This window comes from Gallus gallus, chromosome 20, assembly GCF_016699485.2.
Source record: "Gallus gallus isolate bGalGal1 chromosome 20, bGalGal1.mat.broiler.GRCg7b, whole genome shotgun sequence".
Taxonomy (NCBI): Eukaryota; Metazoa; Chordata; class Aves; order Galliformes; family Phasianidae; genus Gallus; species Gallus gallus.
In genome coordinates this window covers 13764944-13784838 of record NC_052551.1, presented here as the reverse complement: position 1 = coordinate 13784838, position 19895 = coordinate 13764944, and the positions used below count along the sequence as shown (strand labels likewise).

At 39.7% G+C, this 19895-nt stretch overlaps 1 protein-coding gene and 1 long non-coding RNA gene across 34 annotated transcripts in view; one reads left to right on the top strand and one right to left on the bottom strand.

The window, feature by feature from the left end:
• LOC121107305 overlaps positions 1-14701 on the top strand; it is a 30454-nt gene extending 15753 nt beyond the window's left edge. For 9 of the 15 annotated variants that reach the window (XR_005841173.2, XR_005841176.2, XR_005841174.2 and 6 more), the window contains one exon: positions 9772-11999. This is a non-coding gene — a long non-coding RNA (uncharacterized LOC121107305). Of the gene's footprint in view, positions 1-9521; positions 9614-9771; positions 12000-12490 lie in introns of those variants that run through there. The other 6 variants (XR_006931890.1, XR_005841167.2, XR_006931889.1 and 3 more) reach the window with 3 other exon arrangements.
• Positions 13872-19895, bottom strand: part of ADNP (activity dependent neuroprotector homeobox) — a 25472-nt gene continuing 19448 nt past the window's right edge. For all 19 annotated transcript variants that reach the window (XM_046902911.1, XM_025142451.3, XM_046902919.1 and 16 more), the window contains one exon: positions 13872-18088. In XM_046902911.1, the coding sequence (XP_046758867.1) occupies positions 14954-18088 (3135 nt within the window). In that variant the 3' untranslated portion in view covers positions 13872-14953. The remainder of the gene's footprint in view (positions 18089-19895) is intronic.

Sequence of the window (19895 nt, the reverse complement as noted above, 5' to 3'; positions counted from 1 at the left end):
TCTTCTACTAAACAAAGAATGGCTGTGTTCCCCATTCCCGCATTTCTGAGATGCAGAAGCATACAGCAGGCTGCGTGATGTTAGGGTTAAATATCTTAAATGTATTCTAATCCACTGAGAAATTATGTTCTTGCCAGCTATAGTTGTGGTGAGCTTGTTGAGAACTTTGTTGTACCATATTTCTGTGGCTTATTATCTCCACAGCATGGTATGCTCCTCTACTTCTTTCTGTAGCTGTATAATGCATACTTCTGTAATAGCGTCTCTCCAGAGAAATGCCTGTAGAAATCCCACTCTGTGTGACAAAAGAAAAACTTTGTCTTTATTCCTATGGTTAATTCTGCATACAACAAAAAAATAGACATCTGAAATGATTTTCTGTTTAAAAGCACTCTTCTCTAAAAGAAATTGGTAATTTATAGCAAGATCTGGATGGCTTTACTGGAAGCAGTGCTACATCTCAGAGAGAGTGATTGACAGTAGATCTGGGCACGAAGCATGTGCTGAGTAAACACCAGATGAACGGTAGGCAAAAGGAAGAGCAGCTACCATTGTGCTGGTGGGGGTTTTCTTTCACGCTCGGGGCCATTCATCAGGGCAGTTTAGCAGTTGCTGCTGCAGTGTGGAAGGACTGAAAGGAAGAGAGAAAGATGTCAGTGAGGGCTGAAAATCACTGCAGCTGTCCTAATGCAAGCTGTTCTCCCTTTGAGCCTTCCATTTAATGTATGTGGTCTTGAAGTAGCTTTCAAATGAGTAGCTGTGAAGGGGGTGATCTCAGTCCAATTTATAAATACAAGCTTGAATATTTTAACAGGAGATGTACGCATCTTTGTGTTTTCTAGACTCAAAACTGTCCCACATAGATCAACAGTTTCAACATGCAAAATTATGGAAGATACTAATAAAATCTGTGCAACACTGCTTTTAGTATAAAGACCGTAATACCTAAACATATGTGTTTCGTTAATGTGAAAATGATTGAAGTGTTGGAAATGCTGGGTGAATTTAAGAAACACCTGGTCTCCTGCGTGGAGAGGAAAGATCGATCTGGTATGGAAGTAAAAAGGCTTGAGGTTTAAGTATGAAGGATCTGGGAATAAGTCGGGGAAATTCACCCTATAAAGAATGCCATGTGTTCAAGTATTAGTGGCATGAATAAATTCTGCTGGTGTCCTTTTTTAGTCATGTGCATCATAGGCCAACATTTGTTTACTTTGGTTACGACTATAATTATTTTTTTGTACTGTTTTTGATAAATTCCAGACATCAGAAATAGGAACCCACCAACTGAATAAAGTTTTTCTTGCACCAAATCTCAGTAGTTATTGTTAGCAGTGCACCCAAAGTAAGCAGACATCCAAAGAATCCTACTGCAGTGTGGTTTTTGTGAAGGCAAAATGGTTCTGGGGCCTGGAACTAGGAAATGGATGGCATGGCTATTTAGCCAGAAGTAAAGAGTTCAAGTTTCACACACTTGACTTTAACATTATAACTGGGGGTATACACAGAAGCCAGTGTTCATGCACAGCTGCTGTGCAGTGACATTTGTGAAAAGGTTCTGTCCATTTTCCAATCAATAGATTTCCATCTCATGAACCATCACCACACGTACTTCTCTCCCCAATTCTGCAGAGGAGCCTGCTTTGGAATTTGCTCATCTAGATCAGAACAGTAGCCACTGCCCTGCTGCTGCTCCTCACTGGCTCTGGCATACTAATGGCAGGTGCTGTGCACCTGAGTACCCATTGGATGTTTTCCTTACAGGCACCCACTTAAAGCGTGACAGTTTTAAAAAGGCACAAATGCAGATCTGATTTGGTTTTGTTTTTCTTGGCAATAGCTAATCAAAACCTCATGATATGTAGCTTTGGAAAAGTTTATTCCTTGATGACCTCATGCCATAGCAAATTCCTTTTTGCTCATATAACTACAATGCTTGATGCTCTTTAGGAGTATTACTAGGAATATTGCATTCATTACCCTGAATGTCAGATGAAATACAATTTTGGCCAAAACAGAAACAATGCTTACCATCATGTCTTAGAATCCTCTAAGTCGTAGGCCTGACTTTTAGGATAAGACATTGATTGCCCCCAGTTTTCGAGGCTATAATGGGTTAGGACTTCTTCAGTGAGGATTAGAAATCAGCTTTAAAGAACTGCACATTTCACAGAGTGGGGAGATATTCTATCTGCAGGTTTCCATCCCATTCTGGCTGGGCCATTTTCTGTGGCTGGCAGGAAGTTCTGCCTGTGTAATGGCTGCGTTGCAGGAAAGGTGCTTTGCTGTGCTGGAGCCTCTAGGAGCCATGGTGATGAATATTTTCTTCCAGGGCCTCCAACACAAATGTGCACGCACATTGGTTCCTTATGCACTCCCAGTGTATTTCCCTTCCCCCAGCTCTTTTACAAACTGTTTCTCCCTGAGGCTAATTTCTTGCTGTCTGCAGTAGCAAACGTGCACAGGCACTTTCTTTTTTCTTTATCTTTAAAATTTCCAAGTATAGATATAAAAAGCAATAACTTAGAAGACTATTTTACTTATTTTTCTGCTTTGAGTAGAATGTGTGTTTCTAAAAAAAATAAAAAATGAACCCATAGTTTATGGCTCAGTGAAGCCAAGTTTCTCCTGTTTCTGTTTTTCTCAAGTGTCTTTACTCAGCAGTCTTTTTTTTTTTCTTGTGGTAAAAAATGCAACATGAGCAGATGGCAGTATTAACACACGAAATGCAGTGCCTGCTTGGAGCTGATGTAACAGTGCTCTAGGTTTCTGTCACTGGCGTTCAGCTAGTTAAGTAGTGTTTACAAGTTAATGAATTTGTTCCACTTGAAATATTTGATGGTATGTGCTGAGGTTCGGTAGTAAAGGGATCTTTTAGGAGGGATGAAGGAAAGCATGAGGTTTCTAGACGCTGACCTTGTGGGTTTTTGCATTTTTGTAATGGATATGAAGCTGAAAAAGAGGCAGAAAGAACAATAGCGGATAGAAGTACTGCAGTCTTTTATCTTGGTGGTGCTTGGAGCAGTGCAATGATACCATGCTTCATAGCAGCTCCATATTTTAATCATGTAGTTTGACTTTATTTCTATCTAATGCTTTTGAGCCTTAGGCAAGAATTTGAAAAAGTAACATTTATATAGCAAATCAAGCAACATTTCATATCTCTATGTGGTATGCTTGCATGCACGCTTTGGAAGTATGAATACAAACTATTAAATAGGATGTTATATATGCCAACTGTATCCTGGGTTGCACTAAGGGAAATGTGACCAGCAGGGACAGGAAGGTGATTCTGCCCATCCATTCTGCTCTTGTGAGGCCCCATCTGGAGTACTGCATCCAGTTCTGGAGCCCTCAACACAAGAAGGGCATTGAGCTGTTGGAGCAGGTCCAGAGGAGGGCCATAAAGATGATCAGAGGGCTGGAGCACTGCTTCTACGAGGACAGGCTGAGAGAGTTAGAGCTTTGCAGCCTGGAGAAGAGAAGACTCTCAAGAGACCTTATAGTGGCCTTCCAGTGCCTGGAGGGGCCTACAAGAAAGCTGGGGAGGGACTTTTCATAAGGGCAGGTAGTGACAGGATGAGGGGAAATAGCTTTAAACTGGAAGAGGGGAGATTTAGACTGGATATTAGGAAGAAATTCTTCACTGTGAGGATGGTGAGGCACTGGAACAGGTTGCCCAGAGAGGCTGTGAATGCTCCCTGCATGGAAGCACTCAAAGACATGGAACCAATCAAATGGGGCTGTGAGCAACCTGGTCTAGAGTGAGGTGTCCCTGTCTATAGCAGGGGGTTGGAATGAGATGGACTTAAGGGTCCCTTCCAACCCAAGCTATTCTATGGTTCTGTGACATATAAATTAGCTCACATTTGGAAAAATTGTCTAGAATAGGGTAATCAAAGTCAGTGTATTTTCAGTTCATGCATAAGATTCCCGCTTACAGTACAGTAGGCAATTTACCCAGTAATGTTTGAAGGTGGGCTAGTTCCAAGAATTGTATTCATGGTAAGGACCAGAACAAGTAGGTTGCTGGTAATTGAGAATCATTCTCATGTAGTATTTTGCACAGCAAGTTTATCTCTGCATGGGCTGCTTAGTCTGTCAAAGCTGCGTAACCTGCAAACCTGCATTCTTTGCCTAGCAACCACTAAGCATAGTGCATGGGAAGAGTTTGTGTGTTTCGTTATTTTAACTGATGCCAAAATTGCATGTTTTAAAGACTTAGTTGATATTTCTAGCATTAGTTTTTGAATTTTCTGAATCTGCAGGTTTTAGTTTTGCTAAGGGTTCCATAAAAAACACAGTTCTCACTTCACTAATAGCATTTTATTCAAACAGGACTGGAAGTCAAATTCCTGCTCGTAAAGGCTCCACCACGTTTAGCTAACCTCCAACTTGAAATGTAAGATCACAACTACCAGATAGGACCAAACTTATGGCTCTGAATATGCACGAGTGCATCTTTAATACCTTAAAACTGACAGTGATTCTTTGGGGAAGGCTTTTCTTGCAGGAGCTGACAATGCTGAGTGCAATCTGGGAGCACGTTTCTGGCAGTCAGTGGGCAGCCCACGTGACTCTGAGGCCTGAGGTCACCGGGTTTCAGCTACCTGAGAGGTGCTGTTGGTAATCCTGTGCCTGGCCAAGGCTTGGATTCCTGCTGTGTGGAGTTTATTCATAGAAATAAGCTTTGTTAACCCATGCATTTTATTGGGCTTTATGGATGTGTGACATCATTGGCAGCCAATCAGGAAGTGCTTCAGGGCAGAGTTTAAAAGCTATTTCATAATGTATTTATATTCAGTGCAGATATTCTGGGGCCTCAGTGGCGTTCATTTTGTCGCAGAGTCCATGTGTCAATATGGCTGGGGAAAAAATGTATGAAAATGACATGCTTGCCCTTAGGTGTTGGTTTTTGTTCATGCAGCCGAGTGGTGAAATGCTGTGACTGTACATCATAAAGCAGTTATTATGGAAATTATTCTTCCAGCAGCAATAATGCTGCACACTCATCTTGGTGATTGTTGCGTGCTCCTCGCTAAGCTGCTCCTGCTTAAATAGCCAGACCTGCAAATATTTCCCAAGCTTCTCCGGTTTGCAAAGAACAAAATGCAAGACCGTCTGCAGGAAAGTGTGTGTGTGTGTGTGTGTGTGTGTGTGTGAGAGAGAGAGAGAGAGAGAGAGAGAGAGAGAGAGAGAGTGTGTGTGTGTGTGTGTGTGTGTGTGTGTGTGTGTGTGTGTGTTCCAGGCAGCCAGCCCTGCAGCTGGGCTCTCAGCTCTGCCTCCTCCCAACTCTGATCTGGTCTGAGTGGTCCCCCCATGCCCAGCCCTGGTGGGTGCTTCTTTGCCTTTGTGTGGTCACACGCGGGATTGTATGCCGTTAGCTGGCATTACTTGACTGTATTGATGATAGTGGCTCTTCTAGAAAAGTCTGGTAAGTCTGTTCCACCCACGCAGCATTCCTGCTTAACTCCTTCATTGCCAGAGAGCCCATTGTGCTGGGACTGTACAGGTCTGTAAAACCAAAATATTACAAAAACTTTAGAGCATAGGAATGATTTTTGATATTGGTTGTTACTCTGACAAATTCCATTTCTTCTATATAAAATAGACATGGCACCCTGTCTCAGTGGTGGGACTGTGCATTTTTTTCATTCTTTTATTTTTAGCTTTAGCTGCTTCTCCCCTCAATGAAGAACTGTGGCTGTGCTCCTGTCGGACTGCTAAAATCTCTATTCACATATGTTCCACAACAGGCCTGCAAAGCGTGCATGTGTAGTGCTGAGTCCTTCATCCTGTTGGGATCCCAAAGTATTCATCTACTCTTGAGCAAAACACTACGTAGAAGCTTTTCAGATGCTAGCTGTATCTCTGTCGCGCTGTTCAGTGTGCACCAAGTTGTTGAAGTTGATCAGACAAAGTCATTTAGTAAAGTTACCTTTCTGTTTCTGGGGATCCTCAAATTCCTATAGATTTGTAGAATACTCAGGGCAGCAGTGCTGCATGCTCACCCTGTTTTCATACTTGAAGCGTAGGCCATTGGTCTCATATGGAGACAAGTTGCTAAGCCTAGGTTTGACAGTGTTTGCATGCTGGCTATTCTTGTTTTTATGGTCTGATTTCTTCCTATGCTGCCATAGAACAGCATCATCTGACTACAGGCTGACATATGAGCTAAACCTCATCAATCTTTGTTTCCTGCTGTATTACTATTGGAAATGGAATGTGAATGGGTCAGTTTCGCTGTCTGAATGACTTCTCATTGAACAGTAGAATATTGACTATTTTGTCAGGCTAGATCTAATGCAGGTTTGCCATATTTCTAGTACCTGTTGAATTACACAAGGTGCTGTGTTTGCTGTTTCTATTGCCTTACTCGAACCTCTCTATTTCAGGACTTTTCCTTTATGAATATTTTTTTTTAGCGCTGTTTCTCATTTAGAAATTTTAGGTTTGTTTTAAATGTGAAGTCATCAGGGATGACATGACGGTGATGTACCTGCAGGTAATTACTCTTTTATTTGGCATTTCTTAAACTGCATCTTGAATATCTTGTTTTGAGGGCCTCGGTACAAGAAAGGTATTTATAAACTTGACTGAGCTCAAGGGAAGGCCATCAAGGTGCTTGGTCTGGAGCACATCATCACTGAAGAGAGTCTGGGACAGCTGAGTTTGTTCAGTCTGAAGAAAAAACTGACAGGCCCAATAGCTGCCTTTCAGAGCATAAGAAGTTACCAAGAAGATGAAGCTAAGTTCTTTTGTGATGCATGTAGCAGGTGAAGAGGAGACAGTGGTTGTAAATGGCAATGGGGTGTTCTGATAACCTGTTGGGTACTGCTGGAGCTACTGCAATCAAATTAGGGAGTTTACATACAGTGTTTCATGCTGCTTAATTGTCCCTACTTAACAGATAATAGAACCTAAGAAGACTCTTATTTAGAGCCAAGTGGACTACATCTAAATGTTTTTCCAGTGTCAGCGTCAGCTCAGTCATGTCTTGCCTTCATACTGTCTGATTGCTTGTTTGTAGTCTCAAACAAGGAGCCAAGAGGTTGTTTTGCATTCTGATACTACTGAAACAGAGAACCAGCTTGGGAAGTGGAATCTTTCCTTACCTTGGCTACTATGGTAGATTCAGAATGAATCATTCACAAAGGAAAGGAGGGTGAAATCCACGTTTCCTTGTGTCTCCTTGGTCGGTCTACTTTTTTTTTATTAGCCTTATCTGATTCCCATTACAATTACTGACTCTTTTCTGAACATAACGTTGCCTCATGCTTTGGATGGATGGTGTTATTTTTGTTTACTTTTGCCTATGGCATTATTCCTGGAAGTGAAAGCAGTTCGAGTTTTTCCCTGGGGACCTCAGCTGCTGTTCCATGTGCAAGTGACTCCAAGAGCTTAAATGTCTTAGATGAAAAAATGTGTTGATATGAATTGATTTGCAAAGGGACCTATAATTTGAGGCTATTACTATTCTGGTATTGTATGTGCTTGACTCAGACACTGCATTAACATAGAAAAATTGCTTGTGTAAGTCTAGGACTGACAGCTTTGCTGTACCCCACTGTTGAAGACTGAAAGCCAGGATAAGAGGTCTATCTGAGAATCCCTAGTGATATTTTTTAACACCTTCGAGGGGAAAAAAATTACCTAACAGTTGTGAGTATAACTTTCAGTCCCTAGGAACTGGGACTGGAGCTGTCAGAAAGTAACATGTTAGTGAGTAATGAATAAATTAATTTTGAGCATCGGAAATGAGTAACAGACGCAGCAGTGTTTGGCTGCACTAAGCAGTGCAGCTTAGGTAGCAGTGTTTGGGTCATGGTATAAATGAGCGTTCACTTCTTAAATTGTGCCTGGATGGATGTTATCCTGAAGGATTAGCAGTGGATACTATCAAGAAATGTATGTAAACAGGTGCGCAGCCTGAAACACATGAATGAGAACTAAATACAGATAAACGTGAGGATTACATCTAAGCAGCAAACTGTTATCTGGAAATACACGGTTTTAAACTGAAAACCTTTAGTTTTATGGAGAGGTTCGTAATTTGTCCTTGAGAGTGAGATTTTAGATAGGTTTTTAGGTTGGAACTGTACTACTGAACTATTTGATCTCAGTTCAGGATTAATCGATTATTTGATTTCTTCAGAGCCCCAGAAGAAAACCAAATCCTTTTCTATATTTCTTCTTTAGTCAGCCATTTCTGGCATTGCTAACTAATTTACATTTTTCTGTGCTTTAAAATTAATTTCCCCTGTGTTCTACCCTATTTTTAACTGTTCAGTATTAATCCTCCTAAGGTGATTGCTGAGCTACATCTGGAGAATCAGATGGGAAAGTAAATGTTTTTTGAATATTTTACAGAGCCAGTTACCTTGTATTGGAAAATAACCTCTAATATGAGATGTTGGTTTTTTCCCCCATATCTCTTGATCATACGATCAAGAGCACATGCAGATATTGGTGGCTGAGAAGCTTTACATACGTGTGTGTACATATCTATCTATCTATCTATATAAAAGAGTAGATAGTTCTGCTAGATTAAAACTGCACTATGGAAATTCTGACACGGTCACTCAGCATCACCTGTATTTTGGAGAATCATTTTCACCCGTGTTACCCTCTAGTTCATACTAAATGCAACTGAGTTGAAGCTGCTGGCCAGAAGTCTCAGCTTTTCACAGCATTGTGGGTGGATTCCCAAGATACGTATTGCAAAAGGAGTTTAAACACAAATATTTGCAATTTTACCATTTCAGTTTGTGATGCTGTTGCGTGTTTGAGAGTTAAGTGTTTAGAAAGAAAGATGCTGGGGAAAAAAAAAAAAGTATCAGCCATAAAGGAACAAATACAGTAAAGCCAGATTTCTAAGGGATTTAACTTCCCCTGGTGTTAGGACTGGAAGGTTCTACTACTGTGTCTAATAAACTACATAATCATCATAGATATAACAGTCTGTGGTTAAATATGCATTCTAGGATGCAGGACATAAAATCAGAGTAATCAAAAGCATATTCCTGAAACCAAGGAAGCAGAAAATCCAACAATTTGTTTCAGCTTTTTTTTCCTTAGCTTTTTTTGTTTTTGTTTGACATTGATGCAAGCTACCAAAGGTTTAATCTAGCCACTTCATCTTCTGTATCTCGTGCCTCTTTTGGTACACTGAATGCAGCTCCAATGCAGGGCAGGCTGAGAGCTGGGGCTGTGCAGCCTGGAGAAGGCTCTGCAGTGATCTGAGGGTGGCATGTCAGTATCTAAAGGGGAGCTACAGGAAAGAAGGGGTCAGACTCTTGAGCAGGGCCTGTGGTGACAGAACAAGGGGAAATGACTTCAAACTACAAGAGGGTAGATTTAAATCGGATATAAGGAAAAAGTCTTTTACAGTGAGGGTGGTGAGGCACTGGAAGAGGTTGCACAGAGCTGTGGTTGATGCCCCATCTCTGGAGACGTTCAGGGCCAGGATGGATCAGGCCCTGGGCAACCTGATCTAGCTGTGGTGTCCCTGTGCATTGCAGGGGAGTTGGACCAGATGGCCCTCAGAAGTCCCTTCCGACTCTGACGATTCTGTGTTGTATTTTGAAACAGATGCCAAGAAATGATTGTACAGGTGGGCACCATGGTGATGGGTTAATGGTTGGACTTGATGATCTCCAAGGTCTTTTCCAACTGTAACAATTCTGTGATTCGATGTGTTAGTTTAGAAGAATTACTTAATCCTAAGCTGCAGGAAATAATATTTTAATTTTTGTCCTGTTTTTGTTTCAGACCTCCTCCAGGAGTGGCACTTTAAGATCTGCCAAAACTCTATCAAACCAAAGACTTTTTCCCTATGAACAATGTAGGTACCAAGTATCAAAATCATTGATTTCTGTCTCTTTTATAAAAGGCTGGGTTTGTTCTTATGGTTCATACTTTATATATGTAAGTAGAAGCAACTGTTATACTTCAGATCTTTGGTTAGCATCTGTAAAAGGAAGCTGAAACTTTCCAATCATGTTGTGGCCGTATAGAGGCTGGAACATTTATTCTAAGATTTGATCACAGTAGTTTACACCATAAGCTTACAGAACCAGCAAAGCAAATATATAAAGCATCACATTTTTATACTTAAAATGATCAGAAGCTTAAAGAATGTGCTAGTATTGCATGCTAAAACTGCCAGCCTCACAAATCATCAGGATACACCACAGAGCATGAAATCAGGGTCAGAATTTAACAATTCAATAAACCACATATGGCCAAACCTTCTAGCACTCCAAAGCAGGAATAGGGTTTTAAAAGCTGTTGCGTAACACAAGCTGAGTAATATGAATAAACTTTTTGCAATGTTGTTATGGACCTTTGGATGTGCCATTTTGTAAGAGTCATTCTGTTTAACCAGAACTTGAAGTAGAATATTCATCTCCCCACCTGTAGCTTGTTTTTTTTTTTTTTGTCTAGGTGAACAAAAAACAATTATCTGAATAAGGAAAATTAGAAAGAGGAGGTTATATACGTAGGTTAGAAGATACTTGTCTCCTTTATGTACAGAAGATCTCACTATGGCAACAAAAAGGAGGTCAAGATGGTAGATTGCTTCTGAAAGATAAGCATTTCAGATAGTTGGCTTTGCAAATAGTACAATTTGAATAAATAGAAATAAATGCTCTTACTTTAAAAATGCCTGTGAAAAAAACTTAATCTGGAGGCTCATATGCAAGTACTACAATGGGAAGCAGGGAGAAAGAAGGAAAAAAAAAAGCTTATAGTGAATGTAAAGCTCTATGGCTTTGAGCAACCATGGAGTCCAATGCTGAAATAAGTGAACTCAACGTTTTCATATTTATTAGTGGAACTGGTGATGAAAGATAAAGTGAATTAAAATACAAAGCAACAGACAGACCTAGTCAGCGTCTGTGCCCTGCAGTGCAGGCTATCGTAATGGATTACTACAAATGAACTACTGTTACAGAGAAGAAAACTAATTACAAAAGGCACAGAATACTCATTATACCAGCCATTTTAGCAAAACATCAGCTTCTTTATTAACAGAAATGAAGGAACAGTACAGACACCATACTCCTGGAATCTTTAGGTTCTGATAAAAACTGAGGTAAGCTGTGTAGGAACACAGCTGGGAGAACTGTACTTGCTGAGGCACATCTCAGCTGCAGGTCAGTGCAAGGAAGGGTGGCTCAAAGTTACAGGAATAACAAACCCATGAGCACCCACAGAAATATAGTTAAAAGTGTCAGATAAAAATGCAAATACCTCTACCCATTCTCAGGCTGTCCTTGCCAGTCTTGGGTATTTGTCAAGACAAATTACCAGGTCACACTCCCTTAAAGTTCTTCTTGCATGATGCTGTCTTGTATCTTGAAGTAATGTGTATGCTCATCATCCACTTCCTTCTCAGGAGTTAAGCGTTTAGATTTCAGGTAACGTTTCAGATGAAAACACGTTTCACTTTGCTTCAATTCAGGTAAACTGGCTAAAGGAAATTCTTTAGCTAAGGGATCTTTCTGTTCTCTTACGCGGGCCAAAGCTGGGATGCAAACTGTTTTCTCAGAATTTATTTAAGAGGTCAGACTGAGCTGGCTACTCAGCAACAGCTAGCATGCTTCTAGAGCCCTCACACAGAACTCTAGTAACATATGTACAAATCGGATATCTTCCATCTCACTTAATTATAACGCTCCAATAAACTACTCTATTATAAACACAATCTAGACTTAAGGCTCCTTTTTATTGGGCCATTTACTATTTCTGCTTCATGACTACTACAAAAAATGTGCTTTGCCTCAAGTGTAGAAAGGAACTCTTGCCCAGGCTAAGGTGCAGATTTTAAGAGCAGCTTGTTTGAAATACTGGAGTTCATGCTAAAACTTAAACATGTCTTCCTTGATATTTCTGTTAAGTACTAATTTTATGCAAAACCTTTACTTTAGTCACTACGTAAAACTGTATTTCCTATCGTGGCATTTTCTGGCAAATAAAATGTTTCCAAGTTTTTACTTCAGTCTTAATATTTACTGATGTCAACCAGCAACTCTCTTTGGAAATGTGACCTCAACTATAGGCTACTAATGTGAAACTAACCTGAACAGATACTGAGAAGTATGATGCCTGTTTCTTAAGATTTTTTTACTTTGCTGCCTGACAGATGGTAGTGGTTGCACTATATCCTGTAAGAGTTTAATGCAGGTAACTCATGGACTGTTTCTCCAGAATGCATGATGATAACCATGTGTTTTTTTGTTGGTTTTTTTTTTTTTTTAATTAACTAGTGTTCTAGAATGCTAATAGTAAAGGCAAATGCAGACAAAGTTACTTTTGTAGGGTTTTTGAATGCTACAAGGTCCTGTGTTTCTAAAATTATTTAATCTCTTAAAGCCTCAGTGATATGCTGCAAATTCTGAAATTTAGTTAGGTTTTTGGACCGTAGCATTCTGGGAAACAGAACAGCCAACAGAAAGGGGAAAGGAACATTAACAACTTTTATTAGCCTCTTCCAGGACTTCCCATGGTTGATGTTGCTGAAAAAAAACACCACCCAACCGGCATCTACAGAGAGTAGTTAATGGACTCAGCTGACTCACTGAAAAGTTATTTTCAAGTAAACGCTTCAGAGAGTTTGGTAACAAAATAAGACCTGAGGCTTGAGTTTTCTCCTAAGGCAGAGAAGCACAAGGGGCTCTTCCTCCGATGTAAACATCAAAAACATTTTTTGTGTGAGGTCCCTAAAACTTATCTTCTAATGCTTGAGTGTATAACTGAGATTCAGCCCAACAGCCACACCTGTTACAGGGGCAGAACCAAAGTATGTACATCTTCTGTACAGGGGGAAAGTAAGATCAAAAGACAAATCTAAACAATCATAGCTAACCGTTTTCAGATACAAAGAACAGGAATGCTCATTCCAAACTGTCAGCATCACAAATCAGTGGTTTGTTCATTACACCAGTAGAAAGTACAGTTCACACTTGCACTTACCTGAAAAGGCTATAGGTAAAGTCTTCTCAAGATCTCTATGAAAGGCTTGCTGTATAATATGTTGAAAACAGAACCATTTCCTCCTTTATAACATTAACAAAGATTTCACGTGTAAATTTAGTCCTTGTACAGCATCAGAAAGTAAACCTTTTGGTATTTTATTAGTTGTATACCTAAATCAAGCTCATTGCTCTTGTTAAGTGTAGTTTGGTTTTCATCACAATTGGATTCTCTTCAGTAAATGACTGTCTCAGTGACGTTTTGGTTAGATAGCTGTACTATACTGCACACTTGAGGAAGCGCAGAACTGATCTGCAGAACAGGTCTGACCAAACCAATCATTCGTTTCAACAGATTTTTGTGGGTTTTTCAGTATTTACTTTTTCAACCCTCCCCCATCCCCCAAAGGCTGTAGCTTGCAAGGCATGCACCTTCCTTTGTGTTTAAGTGATATTCCCATACCTTCCCTATCATTTACCCTCAACACGTAGCCTTTTAAAAGCAGACATGGTTCTAAGAAGCTTTTCAATATGTGCAAGTGATCCTCATTGACATAAGTAAGTGTAAAGGAATGAAAAACACAAGTAATTGATGGACTGTTTCTATGGATGAAGAACTACGATCACTACAACTTTATTTATAAACTACCATTCTAGAATGCTAAATAGTCAAGACAAATTCAGACAAAGTTAGTTTAGTACGATTTCTCAATGTCCTTGAAGAGATTAGTCTATTCAGTAAGAAAATACTATACATACATGCCCCAGCTGTGCTGTGCAGCATCTTTTAGGAAACAAACGAACAAAAAATACCAAACAAAAAACCCCCCAAAAATTTAGCAAAGTGGGACTGCCCAGGCAGGAACATGGCACTGCCATGTAATAAAGCAGATATTTACAGTAAGCACAATACAGCAATTTATTTAGATGTTTAAATGAAGAATACAAAGGGAAATAAAGATCACAAAATTATACATACTACAACAGTGTGTCATATATTAGATGGTATAAATGAATACAACACCTTGTTGGTGTTAACTAAAGATAAAACTAAATATCCAAAACACAGCACTTTTGTTTTAAGTGTGCTGCTTCAACACAATACACTTTTATACAGATCTAAAAGGTGTCAAAATTAGTAGCTGCAAACTTGTTTCTTGCATGTGATTTTTCATTTTTAGCTTAAAAGATTTCAGAAAATGGCTCTGAAATACATTTGTCATCAGTTGTAATGTCAAGGATATTCAGAACAAGAAAATTCTATAATACAATAAGAGTCCAGATATATTTTTTTTATGGTGCTGGCCTCTGTTTTTGAGATTGTACAAGGTTATGTGCAAAAACTAAGTTTGTCAAAATTCATACTATAGCAGTTTCAAGCTTTTGCTAGGTAAACTAAATACAGCATTTATTACACAGCAGGGCAACACTAAAAAAGAGAAACAAATCTATGATGGGTACACAAGAACAATTTCATAAGCTTCACTTGAATAGGTCTAAAAGACTGTACAAATATACATTTCAACTATTCAGAATGATACATGAAAAAAATCAATTTCCCCATAGTCTACTATACACGTTGAACTGGTAGCTTGTATGTTGGCCCTACGCACTACCATGTGAAAAAGGGTAATGTTTAAAAAGACATACAACTGAACATGTACAAGAGTGAAATAAATGTTGAAAATGCAGATAAAATAAACCTCTGCTTTTTTCTGTGTGCATTCTTGACCCACCAGCTTATCTGTTTTCACATTAAATTACTGTGCTCATCCCAGCAAGTACTCTCAAGCAAGATTAGCCAACAGCATCCTTAAACAACCACTGGAGTAACAGTGGCCACAAACACCACTCACCGTGACCTAGCACTTGGAAGGCAGTACCAGTTAGAATTTAAGCTTAGCAGTCATACTGAAATGAAAGTGTTTAGACAGTTGTGACTGGATCATATCACTGACAATTCTGAGTTGAGGAGCTTATGCTTGCTGACTGCTCAGCTCCACACCGGATAAGCTGCTATGCATTGGATCTGCTACCCCATCAGTCACACTGTCAAACTGATCTCCATCCTCACTGTCAATTGTGCTATTCTGCCATTCCATCTGCTGATTTGTCAAGCTCTCCTCAATTTCTGATGCGTTTTTCCATTGCGACTGGTCCTTAGCCCAGAACTCTTCTACTTTTCCATAGGAACGATTCTTCCACTTTGACTGCTCTTCATCACTCTCAGACCCACCTCCTTTTGTCTCAGCAGTCGGTTTACTGCTACCAGCATCTTCACTTTGTGAGGATTCATCTGTCCACACTTCTGGTTTTACTTCTGATGTATTATCTTCAAAATCAGAAACTTGCTGAGAACCAGGCCCACTTTCAGACTGTGAAGCTCCATCTTTCCATTCAACAGCATCATCTTGATCATCCTGATAACCTTCACTATCTGAAACATCACCAACCAGTTTTGTCTGCTCTTCGGCAGAAATCATCTCCTCATATTTAGAGCTTTCTTCTTGTTTTTGATCAGACTTTTCTGGAGATGGTAAAGTATTTTCTTCAATGATTTCCTTGGATATGCCATCATCCGGGTTCTCTGCTATGCTATCAGGAGAAGCTTTCTCACCAATGTCAGAAATATGTGGACCAAATGGACTACTGCTTTCATTGTATTCCTCTTCTATGTTCTCATAGCTGTCTGATGAACTTTCATTGTCTTTTTCTATGTTTATTTTTTTATCAACAGTCTTACTTACATTAACTCTGGAATTCTTTTCATCGTGGTTTTCAAACAGCCATTCAGCATCAAAATCCATTTCATGCTTAACTTTGTTTAATTCTTTCATATTGAAACCAAGCAGCACACCAGGTTTGTATTTTTCACAATCTCTAACACATTTTTTCCTTTTGTTGCTAAAGTGAGATGCAATATCAGATTTCCACAGCCACAAACTGGCAGCCAGCTTTTCAATCTCTCTCCTAGTTGGATATGGTTGCTTATTAAAATATTTTGTGAGAAATGTTTTCCTGGCTTCATAGGAATCATCTTCATGACCCTTGGGGTCCAATGCTAGAACTACCGGTTCTTCAGGCTTCTCCTCAAAGGCAGAGGGGGAGTCATCATCATCCATTTTCCTTCTCTTCATTAGAGAGAATTCCATGTGTTCGTAAGTACGTTTTACAGGCGCTACACCTGCAGACTGACTTAGCCGAGATGACGAAGTACCTTTGTCCTGGCCATTCTGAGTCTTCCCAACACCTCTGCAGTGAACAAGGTGCAACGTTATAGTTGAGGCAGTCATGTTACTGGTATACACGCCAAGGCAATGAATGCATTTGTAGGTTAGCTTTTTCTCAACTGGATGAACCGTCTGAATAACTTGATGCCTCTCCCGTAGATGATGTGCAAGTGCATCAGAGATGGGTCCCTTTAGGATTGAGAAACACAGAGGACAGAGAGTTTTCCCCACATCTTTCTTGTAGGGAACTGCTGCTTGTGGAGAACTTTTCACAGGTACATCAGACTTCTCCTGGATTTTCGGCTGTGGTTTTGGAGGAACTGGAGGTGTATTCTGAGCATGGTAAGCTACAGATTCAGCAGGAGCATCTCTCAGGTTGTAGGTCGTTACGAGAAGATGTATATTTGTGAGACTACCCTGCTGCAGTGTCAAATCAAACGTTAAAGTGGAATCAGTTTTAGGTCCCATTTCTTCATCAACATGAACCATTCGCATATGAGCAGCCATCTTTTCAACATCATTGAAGGTTGAACGGCAATACGGACAAGACAAACCATGTATTAACATATGATTAAGCAATGTATCAGTGGGTAAATAGCGATTACAGTATAGACATTTGCTAGTGAAATTGTGTATTTTCATTATATAGTTAGCTACTGCAGGCACCTTTTCAGCCTTATGCTCCTTTTCAAAGTGAACACTATACACATTTTCAGGAAACAGCTCATTACAGATTGTACAGATTTTCCACTTTTGTGTGGATGATGTATTGACAGAAGAAGGACCTGTAGCAGCTACAGGAGATTTTGAGCCAGACTGACCTAATACTCTTGAAGCTGCCTGTGACTGAGATAACGACGTTTGTTTCAATTGAGCTGACGACAAAGAAGTTGAATTGGCAGACTGAAGAGAATATCTTGCTGAGGCCTGAGATCTCTGTTCCCCAAGAGCATAAGGCCTTCCATTTCCACTTGAAAACTGTTTCATTGTTTGAGATTGCTGTGGAATAGAAACTGGTGCATTACCACTTAAGCTCAGCCTTCCCCCTGGCTGACCAACATAACTTGGTGGTACTGATTTGACACCGTAATTGTTTTGCTGTAAGTGAACATTTGACATCATATTCACTCCTGCAGAATTTAATGTAGGCTTTGGTATAGTGAGTCTGTTCATCATCTGTTGTGATGAAAGAGATCGAACGCTCCCAGGGGAAAGGGGACCCATCCTCTGAGGGAGTCCCATAGGCTTTTTGTCCTGTGGTTTTGGAGCTATTAGCATCAAAGGTTTAGATCTTGGAACCACTACATTAGTGTGACCTATCATCGCTGTTACCTGATACCCTATACGTTCATGGTCTTCAATAACGTGCTGTACTAAAGCTTCATATGATTTCGGCATAAAAAGGCATCGTTTGCAATGAATACTACCCTCCTCCCGGGTACTGGAACTTAATGGAACTGCACCATTGAGTGACTTTTCACCTCCCTTTGCTACGTAAGGAGCAGCTACGTGCTGAAAATGTTCCCTGTAAATGTGCTTTCTAACAATTTCATACAGCGGATCTCGGTAAGTGCACTTCTTACAGTAATAAACAGCTTGTTCTACACTGTCAGCCTGCTTAGGTTTAAGGCTATCATGCTTGTTTTTATCTTTAAAAGTGCTGATGCCTCCACTTGGTGTATTGGCATTTGGAGCATGAAATATTTTAATGTGCGTTTCCAAAGTCTTTTTGTCCGCATTGAAAGTACAGTATGGACAGTTAAGGAGAATCCGATTTTCAAAGTCTTCGCTATGGACATTCCGGAAGTGGCTTTTGTATGCTGAAAAGAACTTCGAGGAAAATGGACATGCACTGCAGCAAAAGGGCTTTGTCCGATAGTCCTTGAAACAAAGAACAAAGCAGAAACTGAATATGGAAAAGTAGTTTTTGGAGAAAGACCATCCCTGACCTTCTCTGAACAACTAAAGTCTCGAGACCCACTGCAACAATCTTAAATCTTTAGATCAATTTATTCTCTGTGATTCCTGGCCTACAGATGAAGTCTTATGTTTATCATCTGAACACACATGAGGTGATGACAGCCAATTTAAAAGGTCCCTCAAGAGTTTGGCCATGCCCTCAGCATTCAAGGATAAAGCATAAACATTTGTTCCACCAGTCAACAGAAGCTGTGTTCCCTGCAGCTGAGCATGCAAATGTTCACCATTATCTCATTATTTCAGAAAAGGAAAGCACGACTGTTGGTGTAGAATGAGACTGCATGAAGACAGGAGTTATGTCCCTTTGGTTCTGCCAAACATTCATAGAGATAGCTAACACTTCGTATCCATTCTGTTTAAAAGCCTTAATCAGTTACAAACTTTAAGATAAAGAACACTCTTCAAAAGTTAAATACTAAGGCCATACAATCCCTTAAGGCAACCACACGTTTTCCTTCTGATCAAAGCACAATCCTGATTTTTAAAACAATAATTATCAGGGGAATAAAAAAAAGGGGTACTTGAAAGCTCCACACTTGCCTACTTTCCCTGCTGATGGCAGTTCTTATCCACTGTTTTAAAAGAACTAAAATTATGTTGGCCTCAGAAACAGCCACCAGCAACCTATCATTTCAGATAAGACATGAACTTCACATAATTACAAACATTCATAATGTGTGTCAAAACAAGTCTTGTCCGTCAAGTTACACAAAGTGCATTTAAAGTAGCTGGAGAGTTGTACTCTCCCCCTTGTACAAGTGAGCATATATGCTTCTGTCCACCTTCTGAAGCCTTGGCTATGTCAAAGGCTGGAGGCAAGATGCAATACAAACTAAACAAAAGTTGTCTCCTTTCATAGTAAGGTTTTTTTATTCAGGGATTAACTAGGAAAAAATGCACATCAGTGCATTTTATGGAACATAATAAAGGGATATATTTAGATAAAGACCACACCAGGAATCCACCATAATGTGGCTTCTCATTTCCATACCCAGTCTTTCAGATGCTGCAAGTGGGCTTATTTTGTATAGAGATTTCTCACCTTCTCACTGTTCTGTAAGTGCTAGTATTAGTCTATGATGGTAGAGGCTATTGCAATCCATACCTTAATACATTGTCTTAACACATTAAATCAGTAAAGTCAAATAAATCACTGTAATAGAGACATTCCCTCCTTCCACTTTCAACTTGGTTCAAATCTCCTTTATTACTGACTCAACATCTAGAAAGTAAAACTGGCAGCGTCACTTCATCCTCTGTACAGAACTATATATGCCTAAACCAAAACCTCAGAGTCAGATTATGAGAATCCTCACGTGGTACACAGCTACAGCTGTGAAGAGAGTGGTAGTTAAATCAGTTCATTTAAAGTTTTTCTAACATGATGCTAACAGAAAAGGAAACAAAATTACCACAAACTACAGAATTGGTGATCCTTTGACTGGAAGATAGATGAAACTGTGCTAAGCTTGAAAACAGATGACCTGTTAGTATGTAGCTGACAAAGGGTAAGATATTCTGACCAGTCATTTCTCCATTATTTTGCTATCAGTACTTAGTAAAATAAAAACTGAAATTATTGCTTCTAAAATAATAAAACCATTTTTCTGTCCCTTAAAGCAAAGACAATCGACCAATGGGTAAAATCACAGGAAAAGCACATGTGTGAAATGCCCCTTAATATAAACCACCTTCAAAATTTGATGCA